This window comes from Coregonus clupeaformis, unplaced genomic scaffold (assembly GCF_020615455.1).
Source record: "Coregonus clupeaformis isolate EN_2021a unplaced genomic scaffold, ASM2061545v1 scaf0143, whole genome shotgun sequence".
Classification (NCBI taxonomy): Eukaryota; Metazoa; Chordata; class Actinopteri; order Salmoniformes; family Salmonidae; genus Coregonus; species Coregonus clupeaformis.
Genome location: NW_025533598.1, coordinates 478,208 through 503,399, shown reverse-complemented (window position 1 = coordinate 503,399; position 25,192 = coordinate 478,208). Strand labels below are relative to the sequence as shown.

Genomic DNA, 25,192 nt, shown 5'->3' with positions numbered 1-25,192 from the left:
ATTCACCCAGTTCAATATAACAGTGATAGGTTTAGGCTACTACATGATACTTGAATTATCCCTATACCCATCATGAGGTTGCTACAACCTAGCCTATGAATGACAGTTTACAACGTAGGTGCACACAGGCCGAGAGAAAAGATTGAGATGACAGACGACAGTGACACATTCAGTACCGCCGTACAGCAACCTCATGATGGGTATAGAAAATGGTAGTATTATGTAGTAGCCTAAACCTATCGATGTTACATTGAGCAGGGTGAATGGAATATGGATAACAGTCATCCAACAAAGCTGTAATAGAAATAAGGCCGTGCTCATGTAACAGTGCTGCTTCCGTCCCTCTCATCGCCCCAACCTGGGCTCGAACCAGGGACCCTCTGCACACATCGACAACAGTCACCCTTCGAAGCACCGTTACCCGTCGCTCCACAAAAGCCGCGGCCCCCTTGCAGAGCAAAGGGAAACAACTACTTCAAGGTCTCAGAGCGAGTGACGTCACCGATTGAAACGCTACTAGCGCGCACCGCTAACTAGCTAGCCATTTCACACCGGTTACACACACTCTTGCCTGCATCTATCTTATCTAGGGTGTAATCATTAGTCCAACAGTTGCAAACTAGAGTTTCTATTAGACAAATTCAGGTATTTTGAATCCCTGTTTCGTTTGCTTCTGTTTAAGAAAAGTTTTTCAACAGAATCGGCTGAATGAATACACCACTGATCACGCATAAACACAGTTCACTTTCATAGCAGCCACATTGTATTCCTTCTCACCTCTATGCACTCTCCTCCTCTCACCTCTTCCCTTCGTTTGTGGACTTCAATGAACAACACATCAGCTGTATGTGACCAGGCGAAAAAACCTTTCCAAGCCAAACCATGTCATAACCGCTACACACAGCCTACATCATTGTCCCCATATTAGCTAAAGTAACGTCCTAGTCAACAAAGCTAATAGAACTAACTTGTTAGTAAACCCGCTACAATCATGCAGTAACGTTACAGTGTACAGTCAGTGAGCAGTTACACCGGCGGGCCCCGGTGGCAATACATTTGTAAAACCAAAAGCTTACCTTGACTTGGAAGAGTTCCAGTGTTGTGTTGGATAGTCATAGCCAGCTAGCTAACATAGCATCCCTCTGTTTGAGCCGGGTGTTTGGGTAACTATGAGTAAGTGAAACTGAAAGTAAAAAAAAAAAGACAATCTCTCTCTCTATTTCTCTCTTGCTTCTCCTTCATTTTTGAAGAAATTAACTTGTTCACCACTGTTCAACTATTGTCTTTCGCTCTCTTTGAGTCAACTACTCACCACATTTTGTGCACTGCAGTGCTAGCTAGCTGTAGCTTATGCTTTCAGTACTAGATTAATTCTCTGATCCTTTGATTGGGTGGACAACATGTCAGTTCATGCTGCAAGAGCTCTGATAGGTTGGAGTTCATCCTCCGGAAGTTGTCATAATTACTGTGTAAGTCTATGGAAGGGGGTGAGAACCATGAGCCTCCTTGGTTTTGTATTGAAGTCAATGTACCAAGAGGAGAACGGAAGCTAGCTGTCCTCCGGCTACACCATGGTGCTACCCTACAGAGTGCAGTTGAGGCTACTATAGACATTCATTGTAAAACAGCGTGTTTTAATCAATTATTTGGTGACGTGAATATATTTAGTATAGTTTTATCTAAAAAGGATAACTTTTTCAATGTTTTACAATTTTTATTTTAATGAAATTCACTGAGGAGGGTGGTCCTCCCCTTCCTCCTCTGAGGAGCCTCCACTGCTGTCCATAGACCTGCAGTCTCTAAAGGGAAGTTAAACTGCACTCTCTTTTCATAAGGGGTAAAAGGTGAAAGGCAGACCGGCTAGGTGTGATAAACATCAATAAGGAAATGTTCCACTACAAGAGAGACTGATTGGTTGTTGAACTCATAGGACACTATTCCATTAAAACATTTTTTTTTTATCCTCCTTCATTTCGCTGTCTGTAAATTTAAAAGGAGGGGAAACGGGTTTGTTTTGCTGCCAGTTTGGGGTGGGTGAATCGCCACAAGGCACATTCAGCAAGAGGGAACACACAACCACTGAACTGAACTTCCACCTCCACTGCATGCGTGTGATCGACTGTTACCCCCGCCTGGCCTGCCATGACCCTTTGCCTCGATAGCATCGGTGCCGCGCCTCTCCCCACAGTCGGGAGCGCGCCTCTCCCCACAGTCGGGAGCGCGCCTCTCCCCACAGTCGGGAGCGCGCCTCTGTACACCGCTGTCTGTTTCCTCACTGCACCGCACGGCTCGCTACCCGACGGTCCACCGTGCAACCATGGCAGCCCTGAGTAAGATACCGCACAGCTGCTATGAGATCGGGCATACGTGGAACCCCTCCTGTGTCATGTCAACCCTGGAGATCACCGCGGGGGCTCTGGAGGTCTCTTTCAAAATATATGCACCGCTTTACCTGGTGAGTAGCTAGCTCCAAATACACCGACTGGGGATCTGTCCACCCAATGCTAGCTATCCGTGTTGTGCTACAAGGGCCCAAGTTCATGGCTATGGATGGAAGCTAGCTAGCTAGCTAGTTAGCTTAATTAATCGGTCGCATGAATAGCTATGTTGCTAACTACAGTTTATGTTGCCAGTCGTTAGCAATGTGATTTATTTTGACACGTCGTGGCTACAGATTTCACATAATTGCTTTTGCATTACCATGTTAACTTCGCTATTTTGCCAGCGAATCCCAACTAGCTATATTGCAACTTGCCAGCTAGCTAACTAGCTAGCTAGTTGAGTTGAACTTTCGAGTCAGCAATGTTACGCTTTAAGCCAATTAGGTGGCAGAGAGACTTGCTGAACTTGCCCTCCCCGACATCCCTAATAGTCCAGGCAATATGTGAAAATACACACTTGTCCAGTTTGGGGCCCTGGACATTTTCAGAAAGGGAGCCGTTGCAGAAAGGGACACACTCTTTTCACGGTATTTTGCCCGGTGGGCGGTCCTATACGTAACGCTGGGAGTGGGTTTCAAAGTGCAAGGACTGTCTGATGAGTGTCCACTTTCAACCGAGAACCCTCTGCCTGGTTACCAGTCATTTTAGCTAACATTCCACTCCTGTCATTTGCCAAAGTCATTTTCCTGGTCATTTCCCATGTCTTTGGCAAATGACAGGAGTACAAGGAGTGGAATGAAATAGCTGAACAAGCAGGCTAGAACCAGGCTACTCCGCCTGGTACCTCATTCATAAATTAAGCTATGATGGGGTTATAGTTTATAGTTTACAATTGCACTTTCATATTAGTACATCATTTAGCTTTATTTACACTAACGATAGCCAGCTACCAAGTGGCTGGACAAGGTTCCCAAAAGTGAACGATGTGTAACGTCAATGCCGCTATCAAGCTAATCTACTACATTTACATAAATATTCAGACCCTTTACTCAGTACTTTGTTGAAGCACCGTGACGTATAGCGCAGTCCACCGTGACGTATAGCGCAGCCCGCCGTGACGTTTAGCGCAGCCCGCCGTGACGTTTAGCGCAGCCCGCCGTGACGTTTAGCGCAGCCTGCCGTGACGTTTAGCGCAGATCGCCGTGACGTTTAGCGCAGCCTGCCGTGACGTTTAGCGCAGATCGCCGTGACGTTTAGTGCAGCCCGCCGGACGAAATTCTGTAAAAAGTGTCCCATCGCATAAACACCTCCTGGCAACCGTGGCAGCCATTTTTCATTCTGCCATAACCAAATAATGTGTTTCGCTTCATATCTCCTCAACCAAACATGATAACACAGAAAATGTAATGTGCCCAAATGTTTTCAAGGTCAACGAATATAATGATGCATGCACAACATCAAAAACACCCCCTGGCAGAGCGAAAATGTTCAGGACTCTACAAGTGTACCAAATCTCATGCTTTTTTAAACGTGAACATATCACCTAAGATTTGACACATTGCCTGGACTATAATTAAAGTTAAACCCCAGTAGCTAGCTGGAGAATTCAGTTCTGGCTTCCGAGATTAGGACGATGATGATATTTTGCACAGAATTGCGTTAGTGGAAACCAAGTCTGTTTTCAGGGCAGGCCTGGTTGTAGCTAGATATGTTTTTTTTTAACCTTTATTTAACTAGGCAAGTCAGTTAAGAACAAATTCTTATTTACAATGACGGCCTACACCGGCCGCCCAATCACGGCCAGTTGTGATACAGCCTGGAATCGAACCAGGGGGTCTGTAGTGACGCCTCAAGCTGCGCCACTCGGGAGCCCATGTTTGAGTCGGGACAATTTTAGCTAATCCTAACCCTTTTCCTAACCTTAACCTAATTCTCCTAACCTGACACGTTAATTATCTTAACCTGCTGCCTAAGTTCTCCTAACCTGCTACGAAAAGTCACTTATTCTAGTCAAAACCGGCAGACCTGCCCTGAAAACAGTCTTGGTTTCCACTAATGCCATAAAGCATAGTTTGCTATTTACAATGTAGGTCATGTCCATGTGAAAGGACCCATGAGCTCCAACGTGTAGTTCATAGTTGCATGTCAGATTGGGTGTGAAATGAAGGCTAAGAGTCTATATTTTTGAGAAATTAAGGCATATATCCATCCTAAACATTAGGAATAAGCAAAGGCTTTGATTTCTGGTCAAACAGATGGGAAAGGTTCTTAGAAAACATCTACCAGAAAAAGTATTAAAGGGTATTAGAAATACATCAAAACACAATAAAGTTGAAGAACATTATAGTGGAGTAGAGTTCAGTACAGTAAAGAACATTATAGTGGAGTAGAGTTCAGTACAGTAAAGAACATTATAGTAGAGCACACTAGAGTTGAGTACACTATAATGTACTATACTCTACTGAAATATACTTTACTGAAATATACTCTACTGAAATATACTTTACTGAAATATACTCTACTGAAATATACTCTACTGAAATATACTCTACTGAAATATACTCTACTGAAATATACTTTACTGAAATATACTTTACTGAAATATACTCTACTGAAATATACTCTACTGAAATATACTCTACTGTACTGAGCTCAGCTGTACTGAACTCTACTGTGCTGTACTTTGATGTCCAAACTTGTGAAACATAGACGTCTATGATTGGTTCAGATTTGGTCTGGTCCGGAACAACCAAATTTGCTCTTGTTTTGTCAGAGCTCATTCAAATAATAGTCAGTGTGTAATAATACCCAAAATGCAAAGGAGGATATTACATAGTTCTACCTTTGTGTACCTATTCAGGGTACATCACCATGAAGAGAATGACATTCATATCCATTATTATAAGTTTCTGTGTAGTACAGATCAGGGAACCCATGATGAAATTCCGTTACTGCAATTCCGTTACCGGGTGTAAATCCACTTTACTTACTGTAGTTCAATAACCAAAAGTCTATGTGTCATGTCATGGCTGATACAGTTGAATCTTAATTTGGAGCATTATACTATATTTAAGAGTTTTTGGAAAACGTGGACACATAAAAAAAAAAAAACTGAAGGAGATTCTACAGAAATTCTGTTACCAAACTTTGCATCTGCACAGTTCTTCCAGTAAATGTGTTTTTGTAAAATGTTCAGTGTAAATTGTTAAAATTAGTCCTTCTGCGTAGAGTTGTATGGTTTGTTAAACTTTGAAATCAATGGTTTTTTGTTTGGCATACAATTGGGTTACCGTGGAATTGCTCTGTGCTGGATGTCCCTCTTTCTGCATCCAACAACACAGACCAGACGGTGACCAGCTGTCTAAAACAGAAATGCACTACTCCTGCTAGTACATAACACTTTCAGGAGCAAATAGGCCTCGAATTTCCATGTGGCATCGACTTGGCCATCGATGCCCCCTTGTGTGGCTGTAATGGCCCCTAAAACAAATCCATGCCTTGCGGCAGTTTTGCCCTTGGACTGAATATAATAATTATAATTCCCTTCCCCTGGCTGCCAATCGCTGTGCTCTGAAAGCACCTCTCACTCACACAGGCGTAGTTCGTCTCCAAACTGTTCTTGGATGGTTGGGAGAAGTTGCTCTCGGAGGATGTGTTGGTACAGTGAGGGGAAAAAAGTATTTGATCCCCTGCTGATTTTGTACGTTTGCCCACTGACAAAAGACATGGATCAGTCTATAATTTTAATGGTAGGTTTATTTGAACAGTGAGAGACAGAATAACAACAGAAAAAGCGTAGCGGCTCCTAGTTAGGCTAACAGACGGACACATCCTGGATGCAGCGGCTTCTGATCCAACTCCGAGGCACATATTAAAGATGTTAGAACTATCCTCATGTTAGAACTATCCTCATGTTAGAACTATCCTCATGTTAGAACTATCCTCATGTTAGAACTATCCTCATGTTAGAACTATCCTCATGTTAGAACTATCCTCATGTTAGAACTATCCTTATGTTAGAACTAGCCTCATGTTAGAACTATCCTCATGTTAGAACTATCCTCATGTTAGAACTATCCTCATGTTAGAACTATCCTCATGTTAGAACTATCCTCATGTTAGAACTATCCTCATGTTAGAACTATCCTCACGGACTTCTCGTCAGGCTGTGGGTTCGTTACTCATCTTGTTGGCTACGTCAATCTACTATCCCCCCCCCATAGTGCAAAAGTTGACCTAGTCTATTGGTCCGCTTAGTCTATTGGTCAGCTTAGTCTATTGGTCAGCTTAGTCTATTGGTCAGCTTAGTCTATTGGTCCGCTTAGTCTATTGGTCAGCTTAGTCTATTGGTCAGCTTAGTCTATTGGTCAGCTTAGTCTATTGGTCCGCTTAGTCTATTGGTCCGCTTAGTCTATTGGTCAGCTTAGTCTATTGGTCAGCTTAGTCTATTGGTCAGCTTAGTCTATTGGTCAGCTTAGTCTATTGGTCAGCTTACTCTATTGGTCAGCCTAGTCTATTGGTCAGCTTAGTCTATTGGTCAGCTTAGTCTATTGGTCAGCTTAGTCTATTGGTCAGCTTAGTCTATTGGTCAGCTTAGTCTATTGGTCAGCTTAGTCTATTGGTCAGCTTAGTCTATTGGTCAGCTTAGTCTATTGGTCAGCTTAGTCTATTGGTCCGCTTAGTCTATTGGTCCGCTTAGTCTATTGGTCAGCCTAGTCTATTGGTCAGCTTAGTCTATTGGTCAGCCTAGTCTATTGGTCAGCTTAGTCTATTGGTCAGCTTAGTCTATTGGTCCGCTTAGTCTATTGGTCCGCTTAGTCTATTGGTCAGCTTAGTCTATTGGTCAGCTTAGTCTATTGGTCAGCTTAGTCTATTGGTCAGCTTAGTCTATTGGTCAGCTTAGTCTATTGGTCAGCTTAGTCTATTGGTCAGCCTAGTCTATTGGTCAGCCTAGTCTATTGGTCAGCTTAGTCTATTGGTCCGCTTAGTCTATTGGTCAGCGGTCAGCTTAGTCTATTGGTCAGCTTAGTCTATTGGTCAGCTTAGTCTATTGGTCAGCTTAGTCTATTGGTCAGCCTAGTCTATTGGTCCGCTTAGTCTATTGGTCAGCGGTCAGCTTAGTCTATTGGTCAGCTTAGTCTATTGGTCAGCGGTCAGCTTAGTCTATTGGTCAGCTTAGTCTATTGGTCCGCTTAGTCTATTGGTCAGCTTAGTCTATTGGTCCGCTTAGTCTATTGGTCAGCTTAGTCTATTGGTCAGCTTAGTCTATTGGTCAGCTTAGTCTATTGGTCAGCCTAGTCTATTGGTCAGCGGTCAGCTTAGTCTATTGGTCAGCTTAGTCTATTGGTCAGCGGTCAGCTTAGTCTATTGGTCAGCTTAGTCTATTGGTCAGCCTAGTCTATTGGTCAGCTTAGTCTATTGGTCAGCTTAGTCTATTGGTCAGCTTAGTCTATTGGTCAGCTTAGTCTATTGGTCAGCTTAGTCTATTGGTCAGCCTAGTCTATTGGTCCGCTTAGTCTATTGGTCCGCTTAGTCTATTGGTCAGCGGTCAGCTTAGTCTATTGGTCAGCTTAGTCTATTGGTCAGCGGTCAGCTTAGTCTATTGGTCAGCTTAGTCTATTGGTCCGCTTAGTCTATTGGTCAGCTTAGTCTATTGGTCCGCTTAGTCTATTGGTCCGCTTAGTCTATTGGTCAGCTTAGTCTATTGGTCAGCTTAGTCTATTGGTCAGCCTAGTCTATTGGTCAGCCTAGTCTATTGGTCAGCTTAGTCTATTGGTCCGCTTAGTCTATTGGTCAGCTTAGTCTATTGGTCAGCCTAGTCTATTGGTCCGCTTAGTCTATTGGTCAGCTTAGTCTATTGGTCAGCGGTCAGCTTAGTCTATTGGTCAGCTTAGTCTATTGGTCAGCTTAGTCTATTGGTCAGCTTAGTCTATTGGTCAGCTTAGTCTATTGGTCAGCTTAGTCTATTGGTCAGCTTAGTCTATTGGTCAGCTTAGTCTATTGGTCAGCTTAGTCTATTGGTCAGCCTAGTCTATTGGTCAGCTTAGTCTATTGGTCCGCTTAGTCTATTGGTCAGCCTAGTCTATTGGTCAGCTTAGTCTATTGGTCAGCCTAGTCTATTGGTCCGCTTAGTCTATTGGTCCGCTTAGTCTATTGGTCAGCTTAGTCTATTGGTCCGCTTAGTCTATTGGTCAGCTTAGTCTATTGGTCAGCGGTCAGCTTAGTCTATTGGTCAGCTTAGTCTATTGGTCAGCTTAGTCTATTGGTCCGCTTAGTCTATTGGTCAGCTTAGTCTATTGGTCCGCTTAGTCTATTGGTCAGCTTAGTCTATTGGTCCGCTTAGTCTATTGGTCAGCCTAGTCTATTGGTCCGCTTAGTCTATTGGTCCGCTTAGTCTATTGGTCAGCTTAGTCTATTGGTCCGCTTAGTCTATTGGTCAGCTTAGTCTATTGGTCAGCCTAGTCTATTGGTCCGCTTAGTCTATTGGTCCGCTTAGTCTATTGGTCAGCTTAGTCTATTGGTCCGCTTAGTCTATTGGTCAGCTTAGTCTATTGGTCCGCTTAGTCTATTGGTCCGCTTAGTCTATTGGTCAGCCTAGTCTATTGGTCAGCTTAGTCTATTGGTCCGCTTAGTCTATTGGTCAGCCTAGTCTATTGGTCAGCTTAGTCTATTGGTCCGCTTAGTCTATTGGTCCGCTTAGTCTATTGGTCCGCTTAGTCTATTGGTCCGCTTAGTCTATTGGTCCGCTTAGTCTATTGGTCAGCCTAGTCTATTGGTCAGGTTAGTCTATTGGTCCGCTTAGTCTATTGGTCAGCCTAGTCTATTGGTCAGCTTAGTCTATTGGTCCGCTTAGTCTATTGGTCAGCCTAGTCTATTGGTCAGCTTAGTCTATTGGTCCGCTTAGTCTATTGGTCAGCCTAGTCTATTGGTCAGGTTAGTCTATTGGTCCGCTTAGTCTATTGGTCAGCCTAGTCTATTGGTCAGCTTAGTCTATTGGTCCGCTTAGTCTATTGGTCAGCCTAGTCTATTGGTCAGCTTAGTCTATTGGTCCGCTTAGTCTATTGGTCAGCCTAGTCTATTGGTCAGGTTAGTCTATTGGTCCGCTTAGTCTATTGGTCAGCCTAGTCTATTGGTCAGCTTAGTCTATTGGTCCGCTTAGTCTATTGGTCAGCCTAGTCTATTGGTCAGCTTAGTCTATTGGTCCGCTTAGTCTATTGGTCCGCTTAGTCTATTGGTCCGCTTAGTCTATTGGTCAGCTTAGTCTATTGGTCCGCTTAGTCTATTGGTCCGCTTAGTCTATTGGTCAGCTTAGTCTATTGGTCCGCTTAGTCTATTGGTCAGCCTAGTCTATTGGTCCGCTTAGTCTATTGGTCAGCCTAGTCTATTGGTCAGCCTAGTCTATTGGTCAGGTTAGTCTATTGGTCCGCTTAGTCTATTGGTCAGCCTAGTCTATTGGTCCGCTTAGTCTATTGGTCCGCTTAGTCTATTGGTCCGCTTAGTCTATTGGTCAGCTTAGTCTATTGGTCCGCTTAGTCTATTGGTCAGCCTAGTCTATTGGTCAGCCTAGTCTATTGGTCCGCTTAGTCTATTGGTCAGCCTAGTCTATTGGTCAGCTTAGTCTATTGGTCAGCCTAGTCTATTGGTCAGCCTAGTCTATTGGTCAGCTTAGTCTATTGGTCCGCTTAGTCTATTGGTCAGCTTAGTCTATTGGTCAGCTTAGTCTATTGGTCCGCTTAGTCTATTGGTCAGCTTAGTCTATTGGTCAGCCTAGTCTATTGGTCAGCCTAGTCTATTGGTCAGCTTAGTCTATTGGTCCGCTTAGTCTATTGGTCCGCTTAGTCTATTGGTCCGCTTAGTCTATTGGTCAGCTTAGTCTATTGGTCAGCCTAGTCTATTGGTCAGCTTAGTCTATTGGTCAGCCTAGTCTATTGGTCCGCTTAGTCTATTGGTCCGCTTAGTCTATTGGTCCGCTTAGTCTATTGGTCCGCTTAGTCTATTGGTCAGCTTAGTCTATTGGTCCGCTTAGTCTATTGGTCAGCCTAGTCTATTGGTCAGCGGTCAGCTTAGTCTATTGGTCAGCTTAGTCTATTGGTCAGCGGTCAGCTTAGTCTATTGGTCAGCTTAGTCTATTGGTCAGCTTAGTCTATTGGTCAGCCTAGTCTATTGGTCAGCTTAGTCTATTGGTCAGCTTAGTCTATTGGTCAGCTTAGTCTATTGGTCAGCTTAGTCTATTGGTCAGCCTAGTCTATTGGTCCGCTTAGTCTATTGGTCCGCTTAGTCTATTGGTCAGCGGTCAGCTTAGTCTATTGGTCAGCGGTCAGCTTAGTCTATTGGTCAGCTTAGTCTATTGGTCCGCTTAGTCTATTGGTCCGCTTAGTATATTGGTCCGCTTAGTCTATTGGTCAGCTTAGTCTATTGGTCAGCTTAGTCTATTGGTCAGCCTAGTCTATTGGTCAGCCTAGTCTATTGGTCAGCTTAGTCTATTGGTCCGCTTAGTCTATTGGTCAGCTTAGTCTATTGGTCAGCCTAGTCTATTGGTCCGCTTAGTCTATTGGTCCGCTTAGTCTATTGGTCAGCGGTCAGCTTAGTCTATTGGTCAGCGGTCAGCTTAGTCTATTGGTCAGCTTAGTCTATTGGTCCGCTTAGTCTATTGGTCCGCTTAGTATATTGGTCCGCTTAGTCTATTGGTCAGCTTAGTCTATTGGTCAGCTTAGTCTATTGGTCAGCCTAGTCTATTGGTCAGCCTAGTCTATTGGTCAGCTTAGTCTATTGGTCCGCTTAGTCTATTGGTCAGCTTAGTCTATTGGTCAGCCTAGTCTATTGGTCCGCTTAGTCTATTGGTCAGCTTAGTCTATTGGTCAGCGGTCAGCTTAGTCTATTGGTCAGCTTAGTCTATTGGTCAGCTTAGTCTATTGGTCAGCTTAGTCTATTGGTCAGCTTAGTCTATTGGTCAGCTTAGTCTATTGGTCAGCTTAGTCTATTGGTCAGCTTAGTCTATTGGTCAGCTTAGTCTATTGGTCAGCTTAGTCTATTGGTCAGCCTAGTCTATTGGTCCGCTTAGTCTATTGGTCAGCTTAGTCTATTGGTCAGCCTAGTCTATTGGTCAGCCTAGTCTATTGGTCCGCTTAGTCTATTGGTCAGCTTAGTCTATTGGTCAGCGGTCAGCTTAGTCTATTGGTCAGCTTAGTCTATTGGTCAGCTTAGTCTATTGGTCAGCTTAGTCTATTGGTCAGCTTAGTCTATTGGTCCGCTTAGTCTATTGGTCAGCCTAGTCTATTGGTCAGCTTAGTCTATTGGTCAGCCTAGTCTATTGGTCCGCTTAGTCTATTGGTCAGCTTAGTCTATTGGTCAGCTTAGTCTATTGGTCCGCTTAGTCTATTGGTCAGCTTAGTCTATTGGTCAGCGGTCAGCTTAGTCTATTGGTCAGCTTAGTCTATTGGTCAGCTTAGTCTATTGGTCCGCTTAGTCTATTGGTCAGCTTAGTCTATTGGTCCGCTTAGTCTATTGGTCAGCTTAGTCTATTGGTCCGCTTAGTCTATTGGTCAGCCTAGTCTATTGGTCCGCTTAGTCTATTGGTCCGCTTAGTCTATTGGTCCGCTTAGTCTATTGGTCAGCTTAGTCTATTGGTCCGCTTAGTCTATTGGTCAGCTTAGTCTATTGGTCAGCCTAGTCTATTGGTCCGCTTAGTCTATTGGTCAGCTTAGTCTATTGGTCAGCCTAGTCTATTGGTCCGCTTAGTCTATTGGTCCGCTTAGTCTATTGGTCAGCTTAGTCTATTGGTCCGCTTAGTCTATTGGTCAGCTTAGTGTATTGGTCCGCTTAGTCTATTGGTCCGCTTAGTCTATTGGTCAGCTTAGTCTATTGGTCCGCTTAGTCTATTGGTCCGCTTAGTCTATTGGTCCGCTTAGTCTATTGGTCCGCTTAGTCTATTGGTCCGTTTAGTCTATTGGTCAGCTTAGTCTATTGGTCCGCTTAGTCTATTGGTCCGCTTAGTCTATTGGTCCGCTTAGTCTATTGGTCCGCTTAGTCTATTGGTCCGCTTAGTCTATTGGTCCGCTTAGTCTATTGGTCCGCTTAGTCTATTGGTCCGCTTAGTCTATTGGTCCGCTTAGTCTATTGGTCCGCTTAGTCTATTGGTCAGCTTAGTCTATTGGTCCGCTTAGTCTATTGGTCAGCCTAGTCTATTGGTCCGCTTAGTCTATTGGTCAGCCTAGTCTATTGGTCAGCCTAGTCTATTGGTCCGCTTAGTCTATTGGTCCGCTTAGTCTATTGGTCCGCTTAGTCTATTGGTCAGCTTAGTCTATTGGTCCGCTTAGTCTATTGGTCAGCCTAGTCTATTGGTCAGCCTAGTCTATTGGTCCGCTTAGTCTATTGGTCAGCCTAGTCTATTGGTCAGCTTAGTCTATTGGTCAGCCTAGTCTATTGGTCAGCTTAGTCTATTGGTCAGCTTAGTCTATTGGTCAGCTTAGTCTATTGGTCCGCTTAGTCTATTGGTCCGCTTAGTCTATTGGTCAGCCTAGTCTATTGGTCAGCTTAGTCTATTGGTCCGCTTAGTCTATTGGTCCGCTTAGTCTATTGGTCCGCTTAGTCTATTGGTCAGCTTAGTCTATTGGTCAGCCTAGTCTATTGGTCAGCTTAGTCTATTGGTCAGCCTAGTCTATTGGTCCGCTTAGTCTATTGGTCCGCTTAGTCTATTGGTCCGCTTAGTCTATTGGTCCGCTTAGTCTATTGGTCCGCTTAGTCTATTGGTCAGCTTAGTCTATTGGTCCGCTTAGTCTATTGGTCCGCTTAGTCTATTGGTCAGCCTAGTCTATTGGTCAGCCTAGTCTATTGGTCAGGTTAGTCTATTGGTCCGCTTAGTCTATTGGTCAGCCTAGTCTATTGGTCAGCTTAGTCTTTTGGTCCGCTTAGTCTATTGGTCCGCTTAGTCTATTGGTCCGCTTAGTCTATTGGTCCGCTTAGTCTATTGGTCAGCCTAGTCTATTGGTCAGGTTAGTCTATTGGTCCGCTTAGTCTATTGGTCAGCCTAGTCTATTGGTCAGCTTAGTCTATTGGTCCGCTTAGTCTATTGGTCAGCCTAGTCTATTGGTCAGCTTAGTCTATTGGTCCGCTTTAGTCTATTGGTCCGCTTAGTCTATTGGTCCGCTTTAGTCTATTGGTCCGCTTTAGTCTATTGGTCCGCTTAGTCTATTGGTCCACTTAGTCTATTGGTCCGCTTAGTCTATTGGTCAGCTTAGTCTATTGGTCCGCTTAGTCTATTGGTCAGCCTAGTCTATTGGTCCGCTTAGTCTATTGGTCAGCCTAGTCTATTGGTCAGCCTAGTCTATTGGTCAGGTTAGTCTATTGGTCCGCTTAGTCTATTGGTCAGCCTAGTCTATTGGTCCGCTTAGTCTATTGGTCCGCTTAGTCTATTGGTCCGCTTAGTCTATTGGTCAGCTTAGTCTATTGGTCAGCTTAGTCTATTGGTCAGCCTAGTCTATTGGTCAGCCTAGTCTATTGGTCAGCTTAGTCTATTGGTCAGCTTAGTCTATTGGTCCGCTTAGTCTATTGGTCAGCTTAGTCTATTGGTCAGCTTAGTCTATTGGTCAGCCTAGTCTATTGGTCCGCTTAGTCTATTGGTCAGCGGTCAGCTTAGTCTATTGGTCAGCTTAGTCTATTGGTCAGCGGTCAGCTTAGTCTATTGGTCAGCTTAGTCTATTGGTCCGCTTAGTCTATTGGTCAGCTTAGTCTATTGGTCCGCTTAGTCTATTGGTCCGCTTAGTCTATTGGTCAGCTTAGTCTATTGGTCAGCTTAGTCTATTGGTCAGCGGTCAGCTTAGTCTATTGGTCAGCTTAGTCTATTGGTCAGCTTAGTCTATTGGTCAGCTTAGTCTATTGGTCAGCTTAGTCTATTGGTCAGCTTAGTCTATTGGTCAGCCTAGTCTATTGGTCAGCCTAGTCTATTGGTCAGCTTAGTCTATTGGTCCGCTTAGTCTATTGGTCAGCTTAGTCTATTGGTCAGCCTAGTCTATTGGTCCGCTTAGTCTATTGGTCAGCTTAGTCTATTGGTCAGCGGTCAGCTTAGTCTATTGGTCAGCTTAGTCTATTGGTCAGCTTAGTCTATTGGTCCGCTTAGTCTATTGGTCAGCTTAGTCTATTGGTCCTCTTAGTCTATTGGTCAGCTTAGTCTATTGGTCCGCTTAGTCTATTGGTCAGCTTAGTCTATTGGTCAGCCTAGTCTATTGGTCCGCTTAGTCTATTGGTCAGCTTAGTCTATTGGTCAGCGGTCAGCTTAGTCTATTGGTCAGCTTAGTCTATTGGTCAGCTTAGTCTATTGGTCCGCTTAGTCTATTGGTCAGCTTAGTCTATTGGTCCGCTTAGTCTATTGGTCAGCTTAGTCTATTGGTCAGCCTAGTCTATTGGTCCGCTTAGTCTATTGGTCAGCTTAGTCTATTGGTCAGCGGTCAGCTTAGTCTATTGGTCAGGTTAGTCTATTGGTCAGGTTAGTCTATTGGTCCGCTTAGTCTATTGGTCAGCCTAGTCTATTGGTCCGCTTAGTCTATTGGTCCGCTTAGTCTATTGGTCAGCTTAGTCTATTGGTCAGCTTAGTCTATTGGTCAGCTTAGTCTATTGGTCAGCTTAGTCTATTGGTCAGCTTAGTCTATTGGTCAGCCTAGTCTATTGGTCAGCTTAGTCTATTGGTCCGCTTAGTCTATTGGTCCGCTTAGTCTATTGGTCAGCTTAGTCTATTGGTCAGCCTAGTCTATTGGTCCGCTTAGTCTATTGGTCAGCTTAGTCTATTGGTCAGCTTAGTCTATTGGTCAGCTTAGTCTATTGGTCCGCTTAGTCTATTGGTCAGCCTAGTCTATTGGTCAGCGGTCAGCTTAGTCTATTGGTCAGCTTAGTCTATTGGTCCGCTTAGTCTATTGGTCCGCTTAGTCTATTGGTCCGCTTAGTCTATTGGTCAGCTTAGTCTATTGGTCAGCTTAGTCTATTGGTCAGCTTAGTCTATTGGTCCGCTTAGTCTATTGGTCCGCTTAGTCTATTGGTCAGCTTAGTCTATTGGTCAGCTTAGTCTATTGGTCAGCTTAGTCTATTGGTCCGCTTAGTCTATTGGTCCGCCTAGTCTATTGGTCCGCCTAGTCTATTGGTCCGCTTAGTCTATTGGTCAGCTTGTCCTCCTGTGCGAGAAATAAATATTCCAAATATACTCCGGGACAGTAGTGGGACGCAATAGATCCCAGATGAATACAACCACTGTACATCAAAACAACTTTTAAAAGCAATGAGGCAACAGATAAGAGTTTAATAACATTTAAAAATGTCCTTATTTCTTCACATTATAAGCACAGCAATGAGCACACGGCAGTAGGCTATAAGTGTGAATGTTCCAAAATGCAATTAGCAGTTCTCAACAGTGCACTGCAGACTATCAGCTACACTTTGACATGACAGACTGTAGCCAATACCATAGACTATCACCTACACTGACATGACAGACTGTAGCCAATACCATAGACTATCACCTACACTGACATGACAGACTGTAGCCAATACCATAGACTATCACCTACACTTTGACATGACAGACTGTAGCCAATACCATAGACTATCACCTAGACTGACATGACAGACTGTAGCCAATACCATAGACTATCACCTAGACTGACATGACAGACTGTAGCCAATACCATAGACTATCACCTACACTTTGACATGACAGACTGTAGTCAATACCATAGACTATCACCTACACTTTGACATGACAGACTGTAGCCAATACCATAGACTATCACCTACACTTTGACATGACAGACTGTAGCCAATACCATAGACTATCACCTAGACTGACATGACAGACTGTAGCCAATATCATAGACTATCACCTAGACTGACATGACAGACTGTAGTCAATACCATAGACTATCACCTACACTTTGACATGACAGACTGTAGCCAATACCATAGACTATCACCTACACTTTGACATGACAGACTGTAGCCAATACCATAGACTATCACCTACACTTTGACATGACAGACTGTAGTCAATACCATAGACTATCACCTACACTTTGACATGACAGACTGTAGCCAATACCATAGACTATCACCTACACTTTGACATGACAGACTGTAGTCAATACCATAGACTATCACCTACACTTTGACATGACAGACTGTAGTCAATACCATAGACTATCACCTACACTTTGACATGACAGACTGTAGTCAATACCATAGACTATCACCTAGACTGACATGACAGACTGTAGCCAATACCATAGACTATCACCTAGACTGACATGACAGACTGTAGCCAATACCATAGACTATCACCTACACTTTGACATGACAGACTGTAGCCAATACCATAGACTATCACCTAGACTGACATGACAGACTGTAGCCAATACCATAGACTATCACCTACACTTTGACATGACAGACTGTAGTCAATACCATAGACTATCACCTACACTTTGACATGACAGACTGTAGTCAATACCATAGACTATCACCTACACTTTGACATGACAGACTGTAGCCAATACCATAGACTATCACCTACACTTTGACATGACAGACTGTAGCCAATACCATAGACTATCACCTAGACTGACATGACAGACTGTAGCCAATACCATAGACTATCACCTAGACTGACATGACAGACTGTAGCCAATACCATAGACTATCACCTACACTTTGACATGACAGACTGTAGTCAATACCATAGACTATCACCTAGACTGACATGACAGACTGTAGTCAATACCATAGACTATCACCTACACTTTGACATGACAGACTGGAGCCAATACCATAGACTATCACCTACACTTTGACATGACAGACTGTAGTCAATACCATAGACTATCACCTACACTTTGACATGACAGACTGTAGTCAATACCATAGACTATCACCTACACTTTGACATGACAGACTGTAGCCAATACCATAGACTATCACCTACACTTTGACATGACAGACTGTAGTCAATACCATAGACTATCACCTAGACTGACATGACAGACTGTAGCCAATACCATAGACTATCACCTACACTTTGACGTGACAGACTGTAGCCAATACCATAGACTATCACCTAGACTGACATGACAGACTGTAGCCAATACCATAGACTATCACCTACACTTTGACATGACAGACTGTAGTCAATACCATAGACTATCACCTAGACTGACATGAGACTGTAGTCAATACCATAGACTATCACCTAGACTTTGACATGACAGACTGTAGTCAATACCATAGACTATCACCTAGACTTTGACATGACAGACTGTAGTCAATACCATAGACTATCACCTAGACTTTGACATGACAGACTGTAGCCAATACCATAGACTATCACCTACACTTTGACATGACAGACTGTAGCCAATACCATAGACTATAACCTACACTTTGACATGACAGACTGTAGTCAATACCATAGACTATCACCTAGACTGACATGACAGACTGTAGTCAATACCATAGACTATCACCTACACTTTGACATGACAGACTGTAGTCAATACCATAGACTATCACCTAGACTGACATGACAGACTGTAGTCAATACCATAGACTATCACCTACACTTTGACATGACAGACTGTAGCCAATACCATAGACTATCACCTACACTTTGACATGACAGACTGTAGCCAATACCATAGACTATCACCTAGACTGACATGACAGACTGTAGCCAATACCATAGACTATCACCTACACTTTGACATGACAGACTCTAGTCAATACCATAGACTATCACCTAGACTGACATGACAGACTGTAGTCAATACCATAGACTATCACCTACACTTTGACATGACAGACTGTAGCCAATACCATAGACTATCACCTACACTTTGACATGACAGACTGTAGCCAATACCATAGACTATCACCTAGACTGACATGACAGACTGTAGTCAATACCATAGACTATCACCTAGACTGACATGACAGACTGTAGTCAATACCATAGACTATCACCTACACTTTGACATGACAGACTGTAGTCAATACCATAGACTATCACCTACACTTTGACATGACAGACTGTAGCCAATACCATAGACTATCACCTAGACTGACATGACAGACTGTAGTCAATACCATAGACTATCACCTACACTTTGACATGACAGACTGTAGCCAATACCATAGACTATCACCTAGACTGACATGACAGACTGTAGTCAATACCATAGACTATCACCTACACTTTGACATGACAGACTGTAGCCAATACCATAGACTATCACCTACACTTTGACATGACAGACTGTAGTCAATACCATAGACTATCACCTAGACTGACATGACAGACTTTAGCCAATACCATAGACTATCACCTACACTTTGACATGACAGACTGTAGTCAATACCATAGACTATCACCTACACTTTGACATGACAGACTGTAGCCAATACCATAGACTATCACCTAGACTGACATGACAGACTGTAGCCAATACCATAGACTATCACCTAGACTGACATGACAGACTGTAGCCAATACCATAGACTATCACCTACACTTTGACATGACAGACTGTAGTCAATACCATAGACTATCACCTACACTTTGACATGACAGACTGTAGCCAATACCATAGACTATCACCTACACTTTGACATGACAGACTCTAGCCAATACCATAGACTATCACCTACACTTTGACATGACAGACTGTAGCCAATACCATAGACTATCACCTAGACTTTGACATGACAGACTGTAGCCAATACCATAGACTATCACCTACACTTTGACATGACAGACTGTAGCCAATACCATAGACTATCACCTACACTTTGACATGACAGACTGTAGCCAATACCATAGACTATACCTACACTTTGACATGACAGACTGTAGCCAATACCATAGACTATCACCTACACTTTGACATGACAGACTGTAGCCAATACCATAGACTATCACCTACACTTTGACATGACAGACTGTAGTCAATACCATAGACTATCACCTACACTTTGACATGACAGACTGTAGTCAATACCATAGACTATCACCTAGACTTTGACATGACAGACTGTAGTCAATACCATAGACTATCACCTACACTTTGACATGACAGACTGTAGCCAATACCATAGACTATCACCTACACTTTGACATGACAGACTGTAGCCAATACCATAGACTATCACCTACACTTTGACATGACAGACTGTTGCCAATACCATAGACTATCACCTACACTTTGACATGACAGACTGTAGTCAATACCATAGACTATCACCTAGACTGACATGACAGACTGTAGCCAATACCATAGACTATCACCTACACTTTGACGTGACAGACTGTAGTCAATACCATAGACTATCACCTACACTGACATGACAGACTGTAGCCAATACCATAGACTATCACCTACACTTTGACATGACAGACTGTAGTCAATACCATAGACTATCACCTAGACTGACATGACAGACTGTAGCCAATACCATAGACTATCACCTACACTTTGACATGACAGACTGTAGCCAATACCATAGACTATCACCTACACTTTGACATGACAGACTGTAGTCAATACCATAGACTATCACCTAGACTGACATGACAGACTGTAGCCAATACCATAGACTATCACCTACACTTTGACGTGACAGACTGTAGTCAATACCATAGACTATCACCTACACTGACATGACAGACTGTAGCCAATACCATAGACTATCACCTACACTTTGACATGACAGACTGTAGTCAATACCATAGACTATCACCTAGACTGACATGACAGACTGTAGCCAATACCATAGACTATCACCTACACTTTGACATGACAGACTGTAGTCAATACCATAGACTATCACCTACACTGACATGACAGACTGTAGCCAATACCATAGACTATCACCTACACTTTGACATGACAGACTGTAGCCAATACCATAGACTATCACCTACACTTTGACATGACAGACTGTAGTCAATACCATAGACTATCACCTAGACTGACATGGCAGACTGTAGCCAATACCATAGACTATCACCTACACTTTGACATGACAGACTGTAGTCAATACCATAGACTATCACCTACACTTTGACATGACAGACTGTAGCCAATACCATAGACTATCACCTACACTTTGACATGACAGACTGTAGCCAATACCATAGACTATCACCTAGACTGACATGACAGACTGTAGTCAATACCATAGACTATCACCTAGACTGACATGACAGACTGTAGTCAATACCATAGACTACCACCTACACTTTGACATGTAGGCTAATTATTTATGTACATTTACAAACACTTGTGTTTTTCTTAAGAGAATAGCCACAGTGTTTTGGTTAATGGCCTTGGTGCTCTGGCAGATGGCACCTCTTGAAGGCCAAATGGCCTTGACCCTAAAATCATGAAATTCCAGGCCTGGTAGCAAGTACCCTACAGTAGCAAGTACAGTCGTGGTCAAACGTTTTGAGAATGACACAAGTATTGGTCTTCACAAAGTTTGCTGCTTTAGTGTTTTTAGATATTTTTGTCAGATGTTACAAGCATTCCAAACGTGTCAAAGGCTTTTATTGACAATTACATGAAGTTTATGCAAAGAGTCAATATTTGCAGTGTTGACCCTTCTTTTTCAAGACCTCTGCAATCCGCCCTGGCATGCTGTCAATTAACTTCTGGGCCACATCCTGACTGATGGCAGCCCATTCTTGCATAATCAATGCTTGGAGTTTGTCAGAATTTGTGGGTTTTTGTTTGTCCAGCCACCTCTTGAGGATTGACCACAAGTTCTCAATGGGATTAAGGTCTGGGGAGTTTCCTGGCCATGGACCCAAAATGTCGATGTTTTGTTCCCCGAGCCACTTAGTTATCACTTTTGGCTTATGGCAAGGTGCTCCATCATGCTGGAAAAGGCATTGTTCGTCACCAAACTGTTCTTGGATGGTTGGGAGAAGTTGCTCTCGGAGGATGTGTTGGTACCATTCTTTATTCATGGCTGTGTTCTTAGGCGAAATTACAGTAGCAAGTACACTACAGTAGAAAGTACACTATGGTACACTACAGTAGCAAGTACACTACAGTAAATAATAATAATAATAATATGCCATTTAGCAGACGCTTTTATCCAAAGCGACTTACAGTCGTGCGTGCATACATTTTTGTGTATGGGTGGCACGGGGATCGAACCCACTACCTTGGCGTTACAAGCGCCGTGCTCTACCAGCTGAGCTACAGAGGACCACAGAAAGTAGACTACAGTACACTACAGAAGAAAGTACACTATGGTACACTACAGTAGCAAGTACACTATGGTACACTACAGAAGAAAGTACACTATGGTACACTACAGAAGAAAGTACACTACGGTACACTACAGTAGCAAGTACACTGGTAGAAAGTACACTATGGTACACTACAGTTGAAAGTACACTACAGTAGCAAGTACACTATGGTACACTATAGTAGAAAGTACACTACAGTAGAAAGTACACTACAGTACACTACAGTAGAAAGTACACTACAGTACACTACAGTAGAAAGTACACTACAGTAGAAAGTACACTACAGTACACTACAGTAGAAAGTACACTACAGTACACTACAGTAGAAAGTACACTACAGTAGAAAGTACACTACAGTACACTACAGTAGAAAGTACACTACAGTACACTACAGTAGAAAGTACACTACAGTAGAAAGTACACTACAGTACACTACAGTAGAAAGTACACTACAGTACACTACAGTAGAAAGTACACTACAGTACACTACAGTAGAAAGTACAATATGGTACACTACAGTAGCAAGTACACTACAGTAGCAAGTACACTACAGTACACTACAGTAGAAAGTACACTACAGTACACTACAGTAGAAAGTACACTACAGTACACTACAGTAGAAAGTACACTACAGTAGAAAGTACACTACAGTAGAAAGTACACTACAGTACACTACAGTAGAAAGTACACTACAGTAGAAAGTACACTACAGTACACTACAGTAGAAAGTACACTACAGTAGAAAGTACACTACAGTAGAAAGTACACTACAGTACACTACAGTAGAAAGTACACTACAGTAGAAAGTACACTACAGTACACTACAGTAGAAAGTACACTACAGTAGAAAGTACACTACAGTAGAAAGTACACTACAGTACACTACAGTAGAAAGTACACTACAGTACACTACAGTAGAAAGTACACTACAGTACACTACAGTAGAAAGTACACTACAGTAGAAAGTACACTACAGTACACTACAGTAGAAAGTACACTACAGTACACTACAGTAGAAAGTACACTACAGTACACTACAGTAGAAAGTACAATATGGTACACTACAGTAGCAAGTACACTACAGTAGCAAGTACACTACAGTACACTACAGTAGAAAGTACACTACAGTACACTACAGTAGAAAGTACACTACAGTACACTACAGTAGAAAGTACACTACAGTAGAAAGTACACTACAGTAAGTACACTACAGTAGAAAGTACACTACAGTAGAAAGTACACTACAGTACACTACAGTAGAAAGTACACTACAGTAGAAAGTACACTACAGTAGCAAGTACACTACAGTACACTACAGTAGAACGTACACTACAGTACACTACAGTAGAAAGTACACTACAGTACACTACAGTAGAAAGTACACTACAGTAGAAAGTACACTACAGTACACTACAGTAGAAAGTACACTACAGTAGAAAGTACACTACAGTAGCAAGTACACTACAGTAGCAAGTACACTACAGTACACTACAGTAGAAAGTACACTACAGTACACTACAGTAGAAAGTACACTACAGTACACTACAGTAGAAAGTACACTACAGTAGAAAGTACACTACAGTAGAAAGTACACTACAGTACACTACAGTAGAAAGTACACTACAGTAGAAAGTACACTACAGTACACTACAGTAGAAAGTACACTACAGTAGAAAGTACACTACAGTAGAAAGTACACTACAGTACACTACAGTAGAAAGTACAGTACACTACAGTACTGTATACTACACCACAGGAGCAAGTACACTACAGTACACTACAGTACACTACAGTACAGTATACTACACCACAGGAGAAAGTACACTACAGTTAACTAAGAGGCTTATACTACTAGACACCAGCTGTCATTCAGCCTGTCTGTCTGTCTGTCTGTCTGTCTGTCTGTCTGTCTGTCTGTCTGTCTGTCTGTCTGTCTGTCGTCTCTGCCTCCTCTATCTGTTCTCCCATTCTCTCTAGGAGGCCATCTCTTCCTTGCCCCTCTATCTGTTCTCCCAGTTCTCTCTAGGAGGCCATCTCTTCCTTGCCCCTCTATCTGTTCTCCCGTTCTCTCTAGGAGGCCATCTCTTCCTTGCCCCTCTATCTGTTCTCCCATTCTCTCTAGGAGGCCATCTCTTCCTTGCCCCTCTATCTGTTCTCCCATTCTCTCTAGGAGGCCATCTCTTCCTTGCCCCTCTATCTGTTCTCCCATTCTCTCTAGGAGGCCATCTCTTCCTTGCCCCTCTATCTGTTCTCCCATTCTCTCTAGGAGGCCATCTCTTCCTTGCCCCTCTATCTGTTCTCCCATTCTCTCTAGGAGGCCATCTCTTCCTTGCCCCTCTACCTGTTCTCCCATTCTCTCTAGGAGGCCATCTCTTCCTTGCCCCTCTATCTGTTCTCCCATTCTCTCTAGGAGGCCATCTCTTCCTTGCCCCTCTATCTGTTCTCCCATTCTCTCTAGGAGGCCATCTCTTCCTTGCCCCTCTATCTGTTCTCCCATTCTCTCTAGGAGGCCATCTCTTCCTTGCCCTCTATCTGTTCTCCCATTCTCTCTAGGAGGCCATCTCTTCCTTGCCCCTCTACCTGTTCTCCCATTCTCTCTAGGAGGCCATCTCTTCCTTGCCCCTCTATCTGTTCTCCCATTCTCTCTAGGAGGCCATCTCTTCCTTGCCCCTCTATCTGTTCTCCCATTCTCTCTAGGAGGCCATCTCTTCCTTGCCCCTCTATCTGTTCTCCCATTCTCTCTAGGAGGCCATCTCTTCCTTGCCCCTCTATCTGTTCTCCCATTCTTTCTAGGAGGCCATCTCTTCCTTGCCCCTCTATCTGTTCTCCCATTCTCTCTAGGAGGCCATCTCTTCCTTGCCCCTCTACCTGTTCTCCCGTTCTCTCTAGGAGGCCATCTCTTCCTTGCCCCTCTATCTGTTCTCCCATTCTCTCTAGGAGGCCATCTCTTCCTTGCTCCTCTCTGTTCTCCCATTCTCTCTAGGAGGCCATCTCTTCCTTGCCCCTCTACCTGTTCTCCCATTCTCTCTAGGAGGCCATCTCTTCCTTGCCCCTCTATCTGTTCTCCCATTCTCTCTAGGAGGCCATCTCTTCCTTGCCCCTCTATCTGTTCTCCCATTCTCTCTAGGAGGCCATCTCTTCCTTGCCCCCTCTATCTGTTCTCCCATTCTCTCTAGGAGGCCATCTCTTCCTTGCCCCTCTATCTGTTCTCCCATTCTCTCTAGGAGGCCATCTCTTCCTTGCCCCTCTACCTGTTCTCCCATTCTCTCTAGGAGGCCATCTCTTCCTTGCCCCTCTATCTGTTCTCCCATTCTCTCTAGGAGGCCATCTCTTCCTTGCCCCTCTATCTGTTCTCCCATTCTCTCTAGGAGGCCATCTCTTCCTTGCCCCTCTATCTGTTCTCCCATTCTCTCTAGGAGGCCATCTCTTCCTTGCCCCTCTATCTGTTCTCCCATTCTTTCTAGGAGGCCATCTCTTCCTTGCCCCTCTATCTGTTCTCCCATTCTCTCTAGGAGGCCATCTCTTC

The 25,192-nt window shown here is 43.4% G+C and overlaps 1 protein-coding gene across 1 annotated transcript in view; it reads left to right on the top strand.

Moving 5' to 3' along the window:
• Nucleotides 1-2,244: 2,244 nt before the first annotated feature.
• tmem135 (transmembrane protein 135) overlaps nucleotides 2,245-25,192 on the top strand; it is a 62,727-nt gene continuing 39,779 nt past the window's right edge. Inside the window, exon 1 of the mRNA XM_045213706.1 lies at nucleotides 2,245-2,455. Coding sequence (XP_045069641.1) covers nucleotides 2,318-2,455 — 138 coding nt within the window. The 5' untranslated portion in view covers nucleotides 2,245-2,317. The remainder of the gene's footprint in view (nucleotides 2,456-25,192) is intronic.